Source organism: Aulostomus chinensis, chromosome 17, assembly GCF_037954235.1.
Source record: "Aulostomus chinensis isolate RoL2024-O1b breed Wild chromosome 17, RoL_Achi_v1.0, whole genome shotgun sequence".
Taxonomy (NCBI): Eukaryota; Metazoa; Chordata; class Actinopteri; order Syngnathiformes; family Aulostomidae; genus Aulostomus; species Aulostomus chinensis.
This window is the reverse complement of record NC_141336.1, coordinates 7,761,364-7,782,436: the sequence shown is the minus strand read 5'-3', so window position 1 is coordinate 7,782,436 and position 21,073 is coordinate 7,761,364. Positions and strand designations below refer to the sequence as shown.

The 21,073-nt window shown below is 43.0% G+C and overlaps 1 protein-coding gene across 1 annotated transcript in view; it reads left to right on the top strand.

Moving 5' to 3' along the window:
- Positions 1-235: 235 nt before the first annotated feature.
- The window catches only part of coch (coagulation factor C homolog, cochlin (Limulus polyphemus)), a 31,179-nt gene continuing 10,341 nt past the window's right edge, over positions 236-21,073 (top strand). The window contains exons 1-13 of the mRNA XM_086183154.1: positions 236-326; positions 1,337-1,375; positions 1,534-1,578; positions 9,455-9,611; positions 10,922-11,055; positions 11,467-11,529; positions 11,744-11,800; positions 13,341-13,488; positions 14,109-14,212; positions 14,525-14,751; positions 14,830-14,944; positions 15,664-15,807; positions 15,892-16,048. Of these exons, the coding sequence (XP_086039280.1) occupies positions 1,345-1,375; positions 1,534-1,578; positions 9,455-9,611; positions 10,922-11,055; positions 11,467-11,529; positions 11,744-11,800; positions 13,341-13,488; positions 14,109-14,212; positions 14,525-14,751; positions 14,830-14,944; positions 15,664-15,807; positions 15,892-16,048 (1,382 nt within the window). The 5' untranslated portion in view covers positions 236-326; positions 1,337-1,344. The remainder of the gene's footprint in view (positions 327-1,336; positions 1,376-1,533; positions 1,579-9,454; positions 9,612-10,921; positions 11,056-11,466; positions 11,530-11,743; positions 11,801-13,340; positions 13,489-14,108; positions 14,213-14,524; positions 14,752-14,829; positions 14,945-15,663; positions 15,808-15,891; positions 16,049-21,073) is intronic.

The following is a 21,073-nucleotide window of genomic DNA, read 5'->3' as shown; positions in this document are numbered from 1 at the left end:
CGTGTCTGCTGCTCACTGAAAGAGAAAAATGAAAACTGATAAGTGAATCCACTCAGCTAGTAAACCAGCAAGCTCCTGCAGCATCACATGTTATCAGAATAATTAGCTTTTTTCCACATTCTTTTTAGTTTTTCTTTTCTTATGTTGGCATGCCACTCAAGCCCCTCCCACCTCCCCTGTGATGTCAAAGCTATGAGGTGCATGCATGTGTGTATGAGCTTATTTAAAGGGCCAACTCACTGGTCAGCATCATCAACTCGCTGCTTGCTCCTTCCAGGGAATAAAATCTGAGTAGCCTGAAGAGACTCCTGCTGCAGAAACAGCCAGTAAGATTTAATTGTTTCTTTACAGACTGATTTACTGGTCGATTGTACTCACTGGTCGACTCACAGGCTTTTACTGTCTTCAGCTACTGACAACTTGCTTCATCTTGATGTGACTGTTTTACTGAGTGGTTTAATCATTCCCTGTGTGATTTGTCAACTGAATAACTGGTTCATCATAAAATAGTTTATTTTTGTATTGAATCATTCACAGACTGTTTGATCAAACAGGCTGAATGGTTTACTGAGTTGATTAAATTTGTATTTGTTCTTTTTAACTATTTGCTGCCTGTTTACTCCATGCTAAATCAGTTTTCCTACAGAATGACTTCGTCTTATCAATTAATTTCCAGACCATTGGAACTGGTTCTCTAACTTGATTGTTTACTGACTGATCACTATTTTATTTGATGGGTATACATTTTGTCAACTTTTGGACTTTCAGATAAAGGTTTGAACTTAGAGTTTGTGATGATTTTGGTGGCCCTTCTGGCCAAAAAAGGCAGTGTTTACCAGAATGAAGACTGCATGAACACCAATGCTGACAAAGTTCTTGATCTACCCGAATCCAGACCAGACATGAGTGGGAAAACAACTGGACATATTTTGATTGTAGGATCCAGCAATGACAGCATGTATCTTATAACCTTGTAGAGATGTTGCAGCAAGCTATCAATGTAACATTACAATATACTGTAAGACTACAAGTAACAGCTGAGCACCTGTTGCTGGCAAGTTTTGTTTCAACTAATTTCACAGGGAAACTGATCTGAACACAGGAAGGTAGAAGGTCTATAGAAATGTTGAATCTGGGTGACAGTAGGTCATTTAGAGGCATCAATACTAAAATGACATGGTAAGAAAATAAGTTAAAATGTCCTTGCTGCTTTCCTAGCTGCTTTGCTGACTGATTTACCCCAAATTGCTGAAATTTGATTTCCTCCATTAAAATATATTCTACTGGCTGAATTAATGTATGATTTTTACAGTACACTGATGTTTCTCTGTTTCAGGTGCAGAAATGTCTCTGTCTGTCCTCATGCCTCTGACAGGTACAAGCTGTTCTATTAGTGACAGTGTATCAGATGCATTCAAATTTGCTGACGAACAGCACTTTCTTTCCTTCTTTCTTTCTTTCTTTCTTTCTTTCTTTCTTTCTTTCTTTCTTTCTGACAGTATTTGATGATGTGTGATGTCTCTGTCTCCTCAGGTCTCCTCTTCCTGCTCTCCTCAACATTTGGCTCAGAATCCAGCGGTCAGTCCTGAATGTTGTCCATGTGTCTGCTGTGTTATTCCATTTGTGTATCTGACTGTCAGTCTGTCTTCTTTAAGTTCGGTTCTGTGAGGCATATCATCTGGTAGTGATTTAGGTAATAGGATGAAGTGACTTGGGAAACTTGTTGGAAATGGTAAAGGGTCCCAAAAATGAAATGTGAAAATTTTCCACCCATACATCTTTTACTTGTATATCTCATTGATAGTTAATCTAAACCCCATCAGATCTGATTGTTTTGCATCTGATGGACAGTACTTGGATCTGGCTCCAATGTTTTCAATGTGGCGGCAGAGTCAGAAACATACTTTTTGAACATCTAAAGTGTGGTTCATGGAACTTTGAGGCTTCAAATAGTTGATGTGGAAATAAGATTTTGCTATGCTTAAATAACTAGAAGACTAATTTATACATTATTAGCATAATGTATTCTGAATGACACTTCTCTGAATCTGTAGATATGAGTTAAAAATAATACATATCAACAGAGACAGTGTTCATGTGACACTGATAGAATAAAGATGAGGAGGATGTGTCTCCTGTAGAGATACTCTTCTTCTGGTCTCTTTGATGTTTCTTTCAGAGTCCCTTGGTGATGTAGCTGGAAACCTGAACACCTTACTTCTGTTTATATTGAGCCAAAACCACGAAACTATCTGGAATCTTACAATAACAGATGATACCAATGAAAAGATTCTTTCAGTCATTTCAAGGAGCTGTTGTATTATACTGACTATCATAGCTTACTATTAGTTTATTCGCTTATTATTCTTAGCTACAGTAATTTTCATACTTTTCTAAAATTTTGAAATGTTTTAAGAAAATTAAAGGAAGAATTAAAGGTAATTATTGCCATTAGTAGCATGAAAATACCAGTGCACCAACAAAACATGCCTAAAATGCTACAACAACATTAATAAGGACATTCATGGTCATCAGAGGATGACTTCAACTGCTGGTGATTCCATGACTTTTCCTCTAGCACCACCATAACCCATACAAACACATTCCTGTTCCCATCAGATAATTTGTAATAACGTCATTGATTTCCTGATTGTCAGTTGTCCAATACTTTGATTTATGACTTACAAATTTACTTATACTACCATCATTTTTGGCTCCACATCAGTGGTCAGTAAAACCACATTTCAGACACTATTACTTATAAAAGTGTAATTGCACAACAGAATTTCCACTTCTGTCAAAAGTGTGTTTAAAGTGATTATCAACATCTAATAGAAATTATGTATTGATATCTATCAGCCTGAATCATAGATCATGACCAACTGAAAACAGAAATCTGCAAGAAGCTTTAAGAGGGCCCTTTCAACTGTGCCTGTTTGGATGGTTCTGAAACTTGACATTTTGATTTGACATAAAGAAGAAGACTAACGCAACCACTCTGCGGTGCAAAAGTCATTTCCTGTTGCCACCAAGTGGTACTAGAAGTACTTAACGAACATTATGTTGCTTTACATCAGGTGCATCAAGACACCACAGTGATATGCTGAGGTCGATGTTTGTTACATCTGACTTACTCCCTGTAACCACTTTGTGGTAATATGACTATGGGTCAGCACTGACTTGCTGTCTTCAGGCTGGTAAATTATCTAATAGCAAAGTCTGAAACAGATCCAGCCATGTATGACGGTATTATAACACTTTTGGTGTTAATGGTAAATGATTAAAAAATCACGTGCATCCCATGACCACAGTGTGACGCAGTTCAAAAACACATCACAATTTTAATTCTCCAAGGGGTCTCATATTCATGGTTTAAATTTGAAGAGAATCAGATAAATCTTCAGAGGGGAGTTCATTTTTTTTTACCATACCAAAAGTGGCAAAAATTACAGAAAAAAAATAAAAATGGCCAACCTCCTGTTGGGTCAAGGTCAAAGCACCACTGGAGGTGCAAAATCCTCCAAATATTCAAGAAGTCCTCCCACACGTGTTTCATCTACCAAAAATTGGTAGAAAAGTGTAGGTCTTGTTATGGTACACATGTTTGTGTTTTTGGTAGCTAAAACATGTTGGGAGACTTTTTGAAAATTTGGAGGATTTTTGCACCTTTGTGCATGGACCTTTACTGTCATGATTTGCAATTTTCACCACTGGGTTCTCCGTGTCACCCTGAACGCACCACCTCTCACTCCCTCAGCCAACCTCCTCTGCCAATTAATCTCAATCACCTGCACCTGTCCCCACACTATATAGGTCTCCCTCTCCCTTTGTTCTCTGCCAGATTGTGACGCATTCATGCCAAACTCTCAAGTGATATCTCTCGGACTGGCTTCCCGGCTTCGACCCTGCTTGATTTGACCATTCCTCTTTGCCTCAGCCCTGGTAACCACTTCAGCTTTTGTGAACCACAAGTCTGCCTCTATTGTTCCCCTGTTTTTTGCCAGTCTGTTTTTTGCCGGTTCCGTTTCTTTGGAAGACTTCCTCAGTTATCTGTTGGCCCTGGAGCTTTTCCCAAACTCCTCTTGCCATCTTAACAACTCCAAACTGCCTGTTCATTCCCCACCCCCAACGCTCACCCATTCATTATTCAGAAAAGGAACACTGCTTACAATTACCTGTTTTTTCAGTTGAGCTGCATTTCTGGCACAACCTTAATAAAGGTCATTTCCATAGAGAGAAATGAAAAAGCATGAAGCTTTCTTCAGGCACGCCGACCGAGCCGTATTGTTAAAAAGCCTTTACTGAATTAGGGCATGTCGATATAAAATATTCTGAGCGCCGACCGGTTTCAACCACAGCAGGTCTTCGTCAGGGCATAAAGACAAGTAAGAACCCGAGTCAGGTGCACTGATTGCTTATATTGCCTATGTCGCTAGAAATCAAGCAGTCCTCACATAACACTAGCATAAAAAGATTTTCTCCTTTTGTTTGCTGAAAGGTCATTTCCAATTCCCCTCCTGTTTCAAGTAAGTTTGCATTTGGCACCATACTCCCCACAGTTTCAGTACAGTCTGGCCTAACATGGAACCAGCATGCACTTCCCCTGCCCAAAACCATTTCGAATGCATTGAAGGAGTCCTCCATCAACATGAGGCCCTCATGGCATCTGCTCAGCTAAGGCCAAACAGGCTGCAGTCATCACTCCTGCTATTAATCTTGATCTTCGAATCCAGGCTCACAAGAGAGAGAAGCCAAATACCAACCCAGCTCATGTATCTGCTCATGCATCAAGAAGCTCTGCCCCCAACTTGGCCTGGTCTACAGCCACTCCTGAGCCCTTAACCAACAGTCCCGAACCCATGCGGTTGGGCCACACCAGTCTGTCCCCTTAGGAACGAGAGCGACACCGAAGGTCAAATCTGTCTGTACTGTGGTTGACCGGGCCACTTCATCTCTCATTGTTCAGTAAAAGGGAGGGCTCATCAGTAGTGGAGGAGTTACTGGTGAGTCCATCCTCTTTTAAAACCCTCCTCTGTACTTGACCATCGTCTGTTTATAGCCAAGCTCCTTCTGCCTGAGATCTTTAAAGTCCTGTCCACGTTCATCTATTCTGGAGCAGATGCTAACATAATTGACAGTTAGTTCATCAGCTGGGTATTGATCTATCACCCCTGCCTTGTCCTGTGCCTGCCAGGGCTCTTGATGGTCATCTGCTGGGGGCGGTCACTCATCAAACCATACTCATCCATTTAATCATGTCTGGTAATCACCATGAAACCATCCAGTTTTATGTTCTGCCCTCACCTCGCCTCCCTCTTATACTGGGCTACCCATGACTTCGCTGCCATAACCCACATATTGACTGGTTGGAAGGGGTCATCCATGGTTGGAGTTCCGCCTGTCATCAGGTCTGCCTGAAGCAGGTGGCTGCACTGCTCCACTCTCCACCTCCCTGTGGCCAGCCCGATCTCTCTGGAGTCCCAGCCCAGTATCATGACCTGTGTGAGGTTTTCAGCAAAGCTAAGGCCATGTCTCTACCCCCTAACCGTCCCTATGATTGTGCCATTGACCTTCTGCTGGGCACCACCCCTCCCAAGGGGTGCCTCTACTCCCTTTCTGGCCCTGAAAGGGAGGCCATGGAAGCATACATCAGTGACTCCTTGGCAAATGGTATCATTCTTCCATCTTCGTCCCCTGCTGGCACTGGCTTCTTTTTTGTGGACAAGGAGGATGGAACCCTCAGACCTTGCATCGATTACAGAGGTCTCAATGACATAACTGTAAAGAACAGGTACCCTTTTCAACTCATGTCTTCTGCTTTTGAAATACTGCAAGGGGCCAGTGTCTTTACTAAAGTGGATCTACGAAACGCTTACCATTTGGTCCGCATCAGGGAGGGGATGAGTGGGAAAACAGTGTTCAACACCCCCACAGGCTATTATGAGTATCTTGTCATGCCTTTTGGTTTAACTAATGCCCCTGCTGTCTTCCAGGCATTAGTTAATGATGTCCTTGGAGATATACTAAACCACTCCATCTTTGTTTATCTTGACGATACTTTGATTTTCTCCAAGTCCATGGAGGAACATGTTAATCATGTAAGGGCAGTCCTACAATGGCTTCTGGAAAACTCCCTGTTCGTCAAAGCTGATAAGTGTGAATTTCATGCATCCTCGGTCACCTTCCTTGGATACATTGTGGCTTAGGGTAGTCTACAAATGGATCCAGCCAAGATTTCAGCTGTTACAGCCTGGCTTGCCCCTGAGAATTGGAAACAACTGCAATGCTTCCTGGGTTTTGCCAACTTTTATCACCGCTTCATTCGTGGTTACACCACTCTGGCTTCACCCCTCACAGTCCTTACTTCATCCAAAATCCCATTGTCCTGGACTCCTGCAGCCAATAGGGCTTTTGAATCTTTAAAGGCACGATTCACCACTGCTCCTATTCTGCATCTCCCGGACCCTGAAAGACAGTTTGTGGGGGAAGTGGATGCATCTGACATTGGGGTGGGGGCTGTGCTGTCTTAACATTCAGCATCAGACCAAAAGCTCCACCCATGTGCCTTCTTCTCTCACCAACTGACCCCTGCAGAACAAAACTATGACATTGGTAACAGAGAATTGCTAGCAGTAAAACTAGCTTTGGAGGAATGGGGGCACTGGCTGGACGGAACTAAGTTCCATTCCTTGTCTGGACAGACCACAAAAACCTTGAGTACATCCACACAGCAAAACGCTTAAACTCACATCAAGCCCGCTGGTCACTCTTTTTTACATGCTTCAACTTTTCTCTCTTACTGCCTTGGATCCAGAAATTTCAAGCCTGATGCTCTGTCCCATCAATTTTTGAGGGAAAATTCCCCTGTTGAGGCTGCCCCTCTTCTGCCCCCTTCCTGTCTTGTTGCCTGTCTCTCCTGGGACATTGAAGAGAGTCAAAGCCATTTCAGTTGACCAACTTGGACCCAGTGCTTGCCCCCTTGATCGTCTGTTTGAACCTGCAACATTAAGTTTTGAGTTTCTACAGTGGTCACATTCTTCCAAGCTCAGCTGTCACCCTGGGGTACACAGAACCAAGGAGTTCTTTGCTCAATGGTTCTGGTGGCCCATAATGGAAGAGGGCGTGTGTGTTTGTCAAAGCCTGCCCTATTTGTAATCAACACAAACCATCTCATCAGGCTCCTGCTGGTCACCTTCATCCACTCTCCATACCCCATCGTCCCTGGTCACATATATCCCAGGATTTTGTCACTGGTCTTCCTTCCTCTGAAGGTACCACCATCCTCACCATAGTTGATAGATTCAGTAAGATGGCACATTTCAATCCCCTTCCAAAACTCCCCTCTACTAAAGGGATTGCTGAACTTCTCCTTTAGCATGTTGTTCGTCATCATGGAATCCCTGTCGATGTAGTTTCTGATTCAAGGGCCCCAGTTCACCTCCATATTTTGGTGAGAATTCTGCAGTCTGTTGGGGGCCTCTGTTAGCCTGTCCTCTGGTTTCCATCCCCCAGTCTAATGGCCAAACCAAAAGAATCAAGAAAAGGAAACCACTCTCCGCTGCCTGGTGTCATCTAACCCCTCCTCCTGGTCTCAACTGGTTTGGGTTGAATATGCCCACAACACCCTGGTCACTTCAGCCACTGGTCTCTCTCCTTTTCAATGTTCATATGGATATCGGCCTCCTCTGTTCCCTACTCTTGAAAAAGAGGATTCTCGCTCCTCTGTGACAACCTTCATTCAGCGCTGTCAACACACCTGGACACAAGCCTGCAATTCCCTCCAATGCTCTGCTGATCACTACACATCTGCCAACTGTCACCGCTCACAAGCCCCTGCTTACCAGGTTGGACAAAAGGTTTGGCTTTCCACCAAGGACCTGCCCGTCCGTTTCTTTGGAAGACTTTCTTCAGTTATCTGTTGGCCCTGGAGCTTTTCCCATACTCCTCTTGCCATCTTAACAACTCCAAACTGCCTATTCTTTCCCACCCCCAATGCTCACCCATTCATTATTCAGAGAAGGACCACTGCTTATGGTTACCTGTTTTATCAGTTGAGCTGTATTTCCAGCACAACCTGAATAAAGGTCATTTCAAATTCCACTCCTGTTTCAAGTGTGTTTGCCTTTGGGTCCATACTCCCACAGTTTCATTTACACTATGGAATATATATCCCCAGGTATGACTTGAAAAATTTCATGAAGATTTGACCATGTGGACTAAGTTATAACACTGTTTTGTGTCATGGTGAAATATCAGAATTTGCTGGCCCGCCATGACCACATAGTGTAAGGCAGCCCAAAAAAATCATTACATTTTTACAGTTACCAAATTGAGTCAGCTAAAGCCCCTTAGAGGAATTTGTTAAGGTATGACCCCTGAAAATTGTCAAAACATTAAATTTCAAATGAAAAATGGAGAATTTCGGTTGGTTTGATGTAAGCGTCCACTGTGCATTTTCTGAGGTCTTGTCATGTTACTTGAGCATACCAAATGTCATGCACATATTGTAAGTGACACAAGATTAGTTTTCCTGCATTTTTGTTTCTTTTTTGTCAAGTGAGAAACCCATGAAATATGACTAAGCTGCTAAAAAAAGGGGACTGGGCAGGAACACAGGAAAAAGAACAATTCCTTGCCTATCAATAGGGCCTTGCACCAGTTTGTGCACGTCCTCATTTCTTAGGGCTCTCACAATGCTCAAGGCTTGGGCCCTAATGAGTTTTCATCTGCGACAAAATATGAAAGTGTTTTTTTACAGATTTGGTGCATTTGGGTAATGCAAGTATGTTTATGTATATGCACTTTGTCTCCAGCTCAAAAGCCACTTGTTTTTTTTGGCAAGCCATGGCAATTCTATTTGAATACCCCAAAATCACCACAAAAGTTATCTCGTGACACTTTACAAGTGTGAGTAGGGATAGCTTCACACTCCTTAAGTTAGATACTAGCAATTCTTCATGAGCAAGCACATCTTGCAACAGTGGCAATGAAAACCACCCTTTTGACAGGTAGAAATGTTGAGTAGATCCAGGGTCAGTGGCCACAGAAATCTGCTTTGACCGATTGGGGGGTTGAGAGCAGGAAAGTGGAGCAGACACAAAGACAGATAATGGAAGAAGATATCGACAATGATAGAGGGAAAGGGATAAAGAGAGAGAGAGAAAGACAGACAGATGTTCATTTGTTTATTTCAATTGTAAGACAATTTACTTCAGCACTGGAGTCAAAGACAACTGTAGTAAAGTGTATCATATAGTGTCCCATTCAGTGAAGTCAAAAATGAAATGAAACGGGTAAGTGGATTTCAGTGTCTTGCTTCATTTGTTGTCCAATTCAAAAGACAAAATTGCAAAGATCTCGTATAAAATTTTCAAGCTCAGAAAAGTTACAAGTTAACATTAAATTGTCAGAGAAGAAGAAAGAGAGAGACTCAAGTGCTGTTGATGTCACGCAGTGCCATACCCAGTGACTTGTGTGACCCGAGTGGCTGACATGAGGGAGGACGCCGTGTTGATCTTGTGTCCTCCGGACTGCAGCCGCTGGCGAGCATCTGTGTTTGGGACAGGGATCTACGCGTCCATCTCGTCTATCTGTGGAGCTGCTCTGCACAGGTTGGAAAATCCTCTTGTTTCTCCCTTTCAGGACTTTTTGCTCTCTTTCATCTTCATTTTATCATCATCTTCTTCCTATCATCCTATTTGTTCATCACTCAAAAAATATTTTTCAATAAAGAAATCAAATTAAACTTACTTCAACTAAATCACAAAAATAAAATTTAGGAAACATCAGAGCAGGTCGGTGCTTTATTCTCAGAAGGGAAATAACTTATTTGCATGTACGTTTTTACTTGGTGTGAGAGGGCTTTCAACTAATATATTTTGTACACAAACAAAACCTGTATAATGCTATCAAAACGCACAACAAACTCTGTTTGACGTCATAGTTGGAATTAATATGTTAGTTTTTTGTGTGCAGCTTGTGTTCTGCTGCCAGCAGCAGCTCCGGTGTGACATAATGAGTCCTGCTGACTGCTGAACCTTAACAAAGCACAAAGGAATGTAGAGTAGAGAAGGATTAACCCTAAACGACCTCCTGTTCCTCTGCAGAAGAGGTTCGAGGCCCTGAGAGGAGAAACTGAACAGCTCAACTTGACAGCAGCCTCACTTGTGTCTCTTCCCTATCTCATCTTGGTATTTAAATGCTTTTCTGTCCCATTTAGCCTGTTATAACCTGGCTGTCTGTCTGGCTGTTCAAGGTATTTGCTGAGTTCTAGTTTGATTTATAAACAGTCTTGAGAACACAGATACTCTGTTTGAGATGAAAAATATCTGAAGTGTTGCAGACTTTGAAATTTCTCCAACTCATATTTGTTTTCATTCCATAAAACTAAACTATAAGTCCAGGAAGATATATATTAATCCTTTAATGAAAACTCTTGTCCACATAAGTAATTTCAGCACCTCTATACTTTTCAGAGACGATGCACATAAATACACAAAACATTGTGTCAGATCAAACAAACAGTTGTTGCCCCCTAATCTCACAGGCAAATGACTCCCAAGGAATCAATTGACAGCATGTGAAAACAAACACTTCGAATGACATTTTTTAGAATGGAGGTTATTCTAATTTGTGGCCTAGCATTCTTAGCCCGTACTCAAGCTTGGCTAGCACAATACAGGTATTGTGCTAGCCAAGCTTGAGTACTGAAAACTGCAATTTTTAGGGTACTGACTGAATCATGAACCTCAATACGAAGTAATGATTCAGGTTAAATCAGTCTATGTTAAATGTCAGTACCTGAGAGCACATCTGTGTGGCAAGTCATCCTTAGTTCTTACCTCTAATACTGGTTTCAAAGCTTTCACCCATAATCTGAGATCAACAGAGCTAAGTGGCCTTCTTTGTTGCGTGTGTCTAGGGGGATCGTGGGTCCGTCTGGTGGTGCCGTCAGGGTTAATCGGCTGCAGGGACAACAAAACTACTTGAGCTCCTATTCTCATGGCATCCATTCACAGGCCCTGTCCCACTGGACCGCCTCCTTCAGCCTCAGCAGTAGGTGACTCCATTGTGAGGATGTTTATCAGATCAATAAGCTGACCGACTCATGAGGGTTGGTGGAATGCTCTAATATCTTGAATAATTGACTAATTCATAATTAGAATGAGAAGATTACCAGAAATGATCTGATGTCAGAACCACATCAATGGGCTTCTTTGACACAAAGCAAGAGAGGCTCTAACTCCAAGTCCCTCACACTCTACTGAGCCTCTCACCTTATTCCTAATGGAGATGGGGTTACCTATTTTGACCACTTGTGATCACAGTCTCATTCCTTTGGTCTTGACCGATATGTCTTATCATGATCATAGGGCATAGCAAAACAAAGGTTTCCCTGTAGATTGAGAGCTTGCCAGATCTGATGTGTGTGTGTGTGTGTGTGTGTGTGTGTGTGTGTTTTACCAGAGCCAGCGAGTACTATGCTGGAGTTGACAAGTGAGATCAGCGTCACTGCACTGCCATCAGCAGGTAATCAGTATCACTGATTCTCACAGCTGAATCTTAAATGTCCCTAGAGGGTATAAAATTCTTGAGTTTCATGTTTAGAAGCAGTGAATGTGTCCTCTCAACCTGCTGTCAGCCTTCTCATGAGTGTTTAGTGTGTCTGTTGGGAGACATTGTTCATTTTTCATGTGTGTGCGTGTGTGTGGGGGGGGGGGGGGTTGGTGTTTGTCTGTTGCAGCTAAGAAACCCCTGAAGAAGCCCTCATTGAAGAAAACTCTACCAGGAGGAAATAAAGGTACTCTAAAGGTGCTCCACTAGTGTTTGTGATTAACTCAAACAATGATCCTCAAAAAAACATTCATGAAACTTCACACTATTTTAGTGAGACTTAATCTGTTGACATGAGCTAGTAGTCATGGCAGGTTGTTTCTTCTCAATCAGAAGTCTCTCTGCTTTCTCGTGAAGTGTTTTGTCAGTGTATGGGCTACACAGCTCTAGTTTTGCATAATACAGCCTTTCATTAACACAACAGCATTTTTTGGGGCAACTGTGACATGAAATTACAGTCATGGAATATCGTCTTCTTGTTGTTGGTACTCTCCACTCTGTAGAAGAACACTTCACACAAGTGCATGCTGTTCTCCTATAGTGTGTCATTACAAAGTTACACTGCCAACAAGTAGCCTGGCATGCAAACTACAGCGCTTTTGGTTGTTAAAGCGGATTGTATAAGGGCAGATTTTTTTGAAAACAAAGGAAAGACTGTTCCATTTTAGTTGGCTGTTCTTGTCTAAATGTGGCCTTTGACAAATTTTCCTTAAAATTTGCATCTTCCAATTTTTCTTTTCCAATCCACTTTGAAAACTGTTCATGGTAACTAAGAGAGCAAATATCTACCTGAGCTGTTGTGTCATTTGACTTGGACCAAATTAAAAGGAAAAAAATGGAAAAAAGGGTTGAATAGTTCCTCAAATGCAAAATGTTGGCTTTGTAAATATTGTTGGGTGTGTGCTGTGGCTGGACCCATACACAGAGGTGGAAAGCAGGGAGAACTTAATTTAAAGAAATTAAAGAACATAAGCTGAACTGGCAAACCGAACTTAGCAAACTAACTTAAAACTGGATGCAAACAGTTCTGGGGTGACATAAATGAGCTGACAAAGACAAACATGACAAAAAAGATTTAAATACAGACCCTACTAAGAACACAACAGGTGGGAGAACATAAGGGCGGGGTAGGGGCTGATGGGGCAAGAAACACTGGGAACAGGGCTGTGACTGACAAAGACTAACTGAAAGAAGGCAGAAAACAAAAAAAGGTGGGAAACAGACAAACACAAGAAGTAACACAGGAGTTCCCATGTAGGAAGTGAACTTCAAAATTAAACAAAGACTGACATGCAACACGAGAATGAAAAGAGAAGAAAACAATGAGCAAATCCACAACACAAGAGAGACAATGTCAAAATTAAGTGCGTAACTAATGGTCAGAAACTAAAGTGGACATTATCCAGAGAGGGCCCCGACATACTGACAAAGATATTGGGTTAAATAAACCCCTTTCTTCCTCCTTGCTTCCCACTTTTCTTCATTTTTTCCTTCATCCTACACACTGATATGGATAAGTCAATTTGACTTTGCTCCTTTGCTGACAATATTTTTAAAGTTATGTGCCACTCAGGAGGATTTTTATAATTATCAGATTATTTGTTTGGATAAGAAACCAAAAAGCTTCATAAATAATAATAATAATAAGTCATAGAAAAAGAAATGTAAATTCACAAGGCAAAATGCTGTTGCCTGAGTATGACCTGTAAGTGTATGTGTGTGTGCAGACTGTCAGATGGATATTGCCATGGTGATTGACAGCAGTAACAATATTGGGCAGCGGCGCTTCAACCTGCAAAAGAACTTTGTTGCCAAGCTAGCTTCTGTGTTGCGAGTTGGACCAACAGGACCTCACATTGGGCTGGTGCAGGCCAGGTTAACACACACACACACACACACACACACACACACACAAGACTGAAATAGCAGGGTGAACTAGTCATCATTTTCTTGACCAGTTTATGGTCTCAATCACTAGTTTCAAGTCTTCTCTAATAGCTCTTGCCCATATATGGGCATGTCCACCCCCCCCCCCCATCCCCGCCAACTTCTCTTATTTAGATTCCGCACATTCTGTTTCTTGGCCAATTAATTCAAACTTCAGCACACCGAGTTTACACCTGATGAACTGTGCTGTATAAATAAATTGACTGGAGGTTGTTAATTCAGTAATGAATAATTTACTCAAATCAAACATTGGTTCAAGAGACACAAATGATCTTAACATTTTAAACCAGAAAACGGATGAATTAATTAATTAAATGTTTCTATATCTGAGAAGAAATCAGTTGTTTGTTTTGTGAATTCAGCACATGAATTGCAAAATAATGACATCATCAAACTTCAGAGGGGATCAAGTTGTAAGATGATTCACCAAATAATTCTGTGAAACCAGGATTGTGAACCCAATTGTCACTTTAAAATTGTTTTTATGTGTGTCCGTGTTTGTGTGTGTGTGTGTGTGTGTGTGTGTGTGTGTGTGTGTGTGAGTACAGTGATTCTCCAAGGACTGAATTTTTGCTGACCAACTTCACGCAGCCTAAAGAGCTTCTGTTTGCAATCAAGGAGCTAGTACACCTGGGGGGAAACACCAACACAGGTATGACACAAACAGACACACACGGGCTCACACGGCTATCCATCACTGACACCCTAACCATTTTGAACCTTAACCCTAACCTTAACCAAAACTTGAGGAACTACATTTTTCTGCATTAGGACTGGTATTCGTTCCTCGTGATAAACAGCAAGTAGACAGACACACACACACATACCAACACACACATTCATACACACACTAATGCACGCACACATATAACCACGCACATACACACACACACCAACACACACACACAGTAGTAGCAGCAGGACCAAGGATTTATTGGATAATGTGAGAATTTCTTGTGTGCAGGGAGGGCCATCATCCACACAGCCGAGAGGTTCTTCACCCAGGAGAATGGGGGAAGGCGGGGTCACCCTCGCGTGATGGTAGTGCTGATTGATGGTTGGCCATCAGACAGTCTTGAGCGGGCAGCCATGTTCGCTCGAGAGTCTGGCATCAATGTCTTCCTGGTGTCTGTGGCCAAGCCAGCACCCGAGGAGCTTGCGATGGTGCCCGACAAAGACTTCATGAAAAAGGTGGCCCCTTCTGTTTATAGACAGGATAAGTCTCAGCTGAATAGCAAACGTTAATACTGTCTGCCTCCTGTCTGGCAGGTGGTGTGTAAAGACAATGGCTTCTTCAACTACCTGATCCCCAGCTGGTTCAGCACCACCAAACACGTTAAACCTCTGACACAGAGACTCTGCTCACTTGATGCCCTGCTGTGCAGTAAGACACCAGTCATCTCATGACTGAGCGAAATGTTTGTCAAATAGACAAGTAACAGAGCTATAACCGATCAGTTACCTGCACCTCAGAGGTGAAGCAGCTTATTATCTTGAAATAATTCAACTACCAGCTCTGCTCACCAGTCACACATATCAAATGTCATAAAAATCTGTTAAGACATGAAAGAGAAATTAAACATTTGTTAGGGCGTGGTAGAGTGGTTAGCACTATTTCCTCACAGCAGGAAGGTCCCAGGTTTGAGTCCAAGCCATCCCAGGTCCTTTCTGTGTGGAGTTTGCATGTCTGTGTGGCTTTACTCTGGGTTCTTCAGTTTCCCCCACCATCAAAAACAGGTCGCTTAGGTCAATTACTCCTGTCAGTGCTCCTGAACAAGGTGCAGGCAGAAGATCTTGAGATGTTCCCCAAGCACTGCATGTGGCTCCTCAGTGCCTCTTAGAGTATCGGTTTAATGCAGAGGACAAATTTTGTTGTAAAATTTACATGTGACAAATAGAGACTTGCTTCTCTTCTTCTTCTTATCATATATCATATATCTTCTTATTCACATCAATCATCTTCTCTGGGAGGAATTGTTGGCCTGTGGTCTCCACAAGGAGTTGCAGTAAAAGGTTTTAAAATGGATGAATGTGACATACAATCAAATTATGTGGTGTGTGTGTGTGTGTGTGTGTGTGTGTGTGTGTGTGTGTGTGTCAAAGGTAGAACCTGCTACAACGCGGTCAACATTGGCTTCCTCATAGATGGTTCATCTAGCGTTGGCGAGGGAAACTTTCGGCTGGTATTGGACTTCCTGGCAGGAATTGCAAGCAAATTTGACATCTCAGATGTGGGCGCTCGTATCGGTCAGCTCCACAGCTTGGAAATAATTCATAGATTAACCTGACTTACTGACAAGCTGTTTGGCTGACAGTGTGTTAATGATGCAGGAGCAGTGCAGTTCACCTATGACCAGCGGTTGGAGTTTGGCCTGTTTGAGCACACCAAAAAAGACAATGCCATCAATGCTTTGAGGAGAATCCCCTACATGAGTGGAGGGACGGCTACCGGAGGTGCCATCAGCTTTGCCACCCAGAGCCTGTTCGGGTAATAAGCCTGTTGTGAGGCAAAAATTGAACTTCTGTTTCTCTCACAGGTTTACTCACAGCAGCTACTTCACTTTTATTCATGATGCTCATATACACAAACCAAAGTACATGACTCACAAATACTCGCAACTCTCGTTTGAATACAGAAAAGTGGAGCAGCAGCTCCATACAGCTGCTACACCATTTATATCTGCTGTTTCTTTCTATGATCAACATGATGGAAATCTCCCTATTTAATATCCAGACTTCAGTCACCTCTGTGAATTTCCCTGCAATCTCCAGGAACTGTCTTTCTGACTTATGATTCTAATGTAGATTTCACTGATTTAATTGTGTTAAAACATGAAATGGTGCTGACATAATAACATCATGATGATAATTTGGGCAAAGTAGAAATTACTTGTCAGGTCTGTTTGCATGACTAAAAAAATAACAATTTTTAAAGTGCTGGTTTTCTAAATGTTCTGATCTGACTGGCTACATTAAATTTGTAGCCAGTTATTCCAAAACCGTAAAAAACTTTGACGTGGTGTAGTGCACATTGTGTACATCGATGCTATGACATCTCATAGGGAGTTGACGTTGATCTGAAAATGTGATGAGATGTTTATCGCCGTTGTTGTCGTCCTCTACTTATCCGGTTGGTCCGGGTCACGGGGGCAGCAGCCTCAGCAAGGAAGCACAGACTGCCCTCCCCCCAGCCACATCCACCAGCTCTTCTGGGGGAATCCCGAGGCGTTCCCAGGCCAGCCGAGACATATAATCCCTCCAGCGTGACCTGGGTCGGCCGCGAGGCCTCCTCCCGGTTGTTGCCCGGAACACCTCCCAAGGGTGGCATCCATGAGGCATCATCACCAGATGCCCAAACCACCTCAACTGACTCCTCTTAACATGGAGGAGAAGCGGCTCGACTCTGAGCACCACTCAAATGACCAAGCCTCTCAACCCAGACACCCTGTGGAGGAAACTAATTTCGGCCGCTTGTATTCGCAATCTTGTTCTTTCTGTCATTACCCAAAGTTTATGACCATAGATGAGGGCTGGAACGTAGATTGACAGGTAAATCGAGAGCTTCGCCTTTTGGCTAAGCCCCCTCTTTACCCCAACGGACTGGTTTAGCACCTGCATCACTGCAGATGCCGCCCAAATCTACCTGTCAATCTAGTTATGGACAAACTGCGACTTGCACATAAGTCCAATAACTGCACACCACTCGGGTTCAGATCGGGCCTGCAGTTCCTCCCAATCATACCCCTCCAGTTCATGCTGTCATTGCCCACGTGAACATTGAAGTCCCCCAGTAGGACAATGGAGTCCCCGGTTTGGGCACCATCCAGCACCCTTCCCAAGGACTCCAAAAAAGGATGGGTACTCTGACCTGCTGTTCGCCGCATAAGCGCAGACAACAGTCAGGACCTGTTACCCAACATAAAGGCGCAGGGGAGCAACCCTTTCTTCCAACAGGGTAAGCCCCAATACACAGGCAGAGAGTCTGGGGGCTATCAAAAAGCCCACCCCGGTCCTCTGCCTCTCACATGGAACAACTTGGGTTCTGGAGCTATGTGTTGAGGTGAGGCCGACTATATCTAGCCGGTAACGCTCAACCACCAGCTCTGGCTCCTTCCCTGCCAGAGAGGTAACGTTCCATGTCCCAAAAGCCAGCTTCCATGCTTGAAGATCAGACAGCCAAGGCCCCTGCCTTGGCCTGCTGCCCAAAACACATTGCACTGAACCCTTCCGGTTCCTCCTACGGGTGGTGGGTCCAAAGGAGGACGAGTCCATGTCTCCCTTCCGGGTTAGGCCCAGCAGGACCCCATGAACTAAGGCCCAGCCACCAGGCGCTTGCCATCGAGCCCCTACCCCGGGGCTGGCTCCAGGGTGGGGCCCCATTGCCCCTCTAGGCTGGGTACACAAACTCCTAGATTTAACTTCCATGAGGGATCTGTTGAACTGTTCTTTGTCTGGCCCTTTGCCTAGGACCAGTCTGCCTTGGGTGACCCTACTAGGGGTTAAATGCCACCGACAGCATAGCTTCTAGGGTCACGAGGGCACTCAAACTCCTCCACCACAATAAGATGACGGTTCCAGGAGGAGACGTTTATTTGCAGAATTATCCTGGTAGCACGCCATCTAGTCAAGTCAATCCAATTTTTATTTGGAGAGCACCAAATCACAACAAAAGTTATCTCATGACACTTCCCAAGAAGAATAGGCCTTGAAACCTCACTCCTTCAATTAATAAAACATCCAATTAATATACATCTCCATTTCTCCAAGAAAGCACATCTTGCAACAGTAAAATGCTTCCTTTTAATCAGCAGGAACGTGGAGCAGACCAAAGCTCAGTGGGGACAACCATCTGCTTTTAGCAATTTAGGGGGAAAGAGACAGCAGGGTCAGACACGAAGACAGATAATGGAAAAAGACTGATACAGAGAAGGAAAGAGAGGGACAGAAATAAAGAAGGAGAGAAAGGAGGGATACATAATGGGTGACAGATGGGGACATGAAGAGGCTGGAGGGAGAGAGACAAACTGAGAGGACGAAAGTGGACGGTGGTGCACAGCAATCAATAACTATCTACCAATAACATCTGCAGGTTACTCAAGCAATCATTTTCAGCAAAGCATAATGATTTAAGAATGACTAAATACAATACAAACACAATGCTGATCTTAATGCTTGTACAGTATTGAGAATACAAATATGAAGAACAAAGCTAGCAAACAATAACAACTATCTTCCAATGATAACAAAATCTACAGGTTACTCAGTCAATTTCAGCATAATATAATCATTTAAGTGGCAGCAAATACAACATGAACACAATGCTGATCTTAATGCTTGTACAGTATTGAGAATACAAATATGAACACTAGTACTAATACTAATACTGATATTAAGGGTGGCATCCTTGAGCCTCCTCAGGTCTGTTGTTTCCTCCAGTAGCAGCAAGGTGGACAGGTGTTGAGTACAGAGGGAAAGAGAGGAGGAGAGAGAAGCCCAGTGCATCATGGGAGATCCCCCATCAGTCTAAGCCTATAGCAGCATATCTAAGGGCTAGCTTAAGCCAGCCCTAACTGTATGTTTTATCACAAAGGAAGGTGTTAAGTATACTCTTAAACCTAGAGAGGGTGTCTGTGTGTCTGAGAGATGGTTCCACTGGAGTGGAGCCTCATAACTGAAGGCTCTGGCTCCCATACTACTTTAGGACACTGTAGGAGCCACAAGTAAACCTGAATTCTGGAAGTATAGGGTTCTGAGCTCTGAGCTCTGTCTGATATAAAGGTGTCTGATAGTTGAGGGCTTTGTAGGAAGGAGGAGGAGAAGAATTTTGAATTTTATTCTGTATTTGACAGGTAGCCAGTGCAGAAGCAATTGGGTTTCTTCTACCACTTCTTATTAACATATGAGTAGCGACGATTTAGACCAGCTGGAGAGTTTTTAGGGACTTATTGGTGTAGCTTGATTGGAGGGAATTGGAGTAATCCAGCCCAGAATGCAAAAGCAAGCACTTACTAGTTTTTATGCATCTTTCTCAGACAGGATGTGTCTGATCTTAGCAATGTTACATAAATTAAAGAAGGAAGTCCTGGAGATTTGGCTTATGTGTGAGTTAAAGGACCGATCTGATCAAAGGTAACTCCCTGATCCTTATGGTTGTTCTGGAAGCCAGGGATATGTCACCCTGGGTACCTATCTAAGTAGATAAGGTGTCTCCAAGGTGTTTTGGGCCCAGCACAATTACTTTAGTTTTGTCAGAATGCTAATGATAGAAAATTATGGGTCATCCATGTTTTTTGGGCAGCATGGTGGTGCAGTGGTTCGCGCAACCAACTCACAGCAAGAAGGTTCCAGGTTTGAGCCCCAGCTCGAGCATGGGGTCTTTCTGTTTGGAGTTTGCATGTTCTCCCTGTACCTGCATGGGTTCTCTCTAGGTACTCCGGCTTCCTCTCACAGTCCACAGACATGCAAAAGGGGTCTTGGTTAATTGAGAACTGTAATTTGACCATAGGTGTGGCTGTGAGATAGCATGGTTGTCTGTGTATATGTGTTGGCCCTGCGATGGACTTGAGACCAGTCCAGGGCGTACCCTGCCTCTCGCCCGAAGGCAGCTGGGATAGGCTCTAGCTAGATAGAAAATGGATGGATCCATGTTTTTCATGTCATTTAAACAGGCCTCAAGTTTTAGTAAGCTGATTTGTTTCCTGTGGATGCACTGATAGGTACAGCTGCGTGTTGTCTGCATAACAGTGAAAATCAATGTTCTGTTTCCTTATAATGTGACCTAATGGAGAGTGAAGAGTACTGGTCCAAGCCAAGCACAGACCCTTGTGGAACACCATAGCTAACTGTAGGGGTCTCAGAGGATGCCAAATCCTCCAACATTCAGCCGCCAGGGGGAGCTGCTCAGCCAAGAGCATCATGGGATATCTGCAGGCTCGATTTATGGCACGGACAAAAAAAAATCTCAACCAAAGTCCCAAAAATAAATCTTCATTAGCAAGTACCAGTGCTGGGCAGTAATGCGTTACTTAGTAATATATTACTGTAATATTATTACTTTACCCAGTAATGACTAATATAACGAGACTAAGATTCCAAAAGGTAATATTATGCCTCTATATTCCGCCGAATAAGGGCCTCGTTACTCGTTACAATGGCTGTTAAACGTATAATTTGAGCTGGGTTGTTGCATTCGCAAATTGAACAGATCTACAAGCTATCAACACACTGTGATGAGTGATGCATAGTAGCTTGTAGATCTGTTCCAACGCGCCGCCACCTGTGCACCGTTATGACTTCACGTTAGTCTACTGTAATGCGACGCATGCAGCAGCTGCCTGCTACAAACAAACAGTAAGTAAATCAAAGCATGACTATTTTTTTGTTTTTGCAATTGTTCAGTTTGCAATTATTCACTTTATCATTATTGACTTTATTATTCCATTAAATTGGATTCAGTTCAAAAAGGAGCTGGCTAAATCGATTGTGGTGTTGTCCATCTTTTTGTGGGTGACAG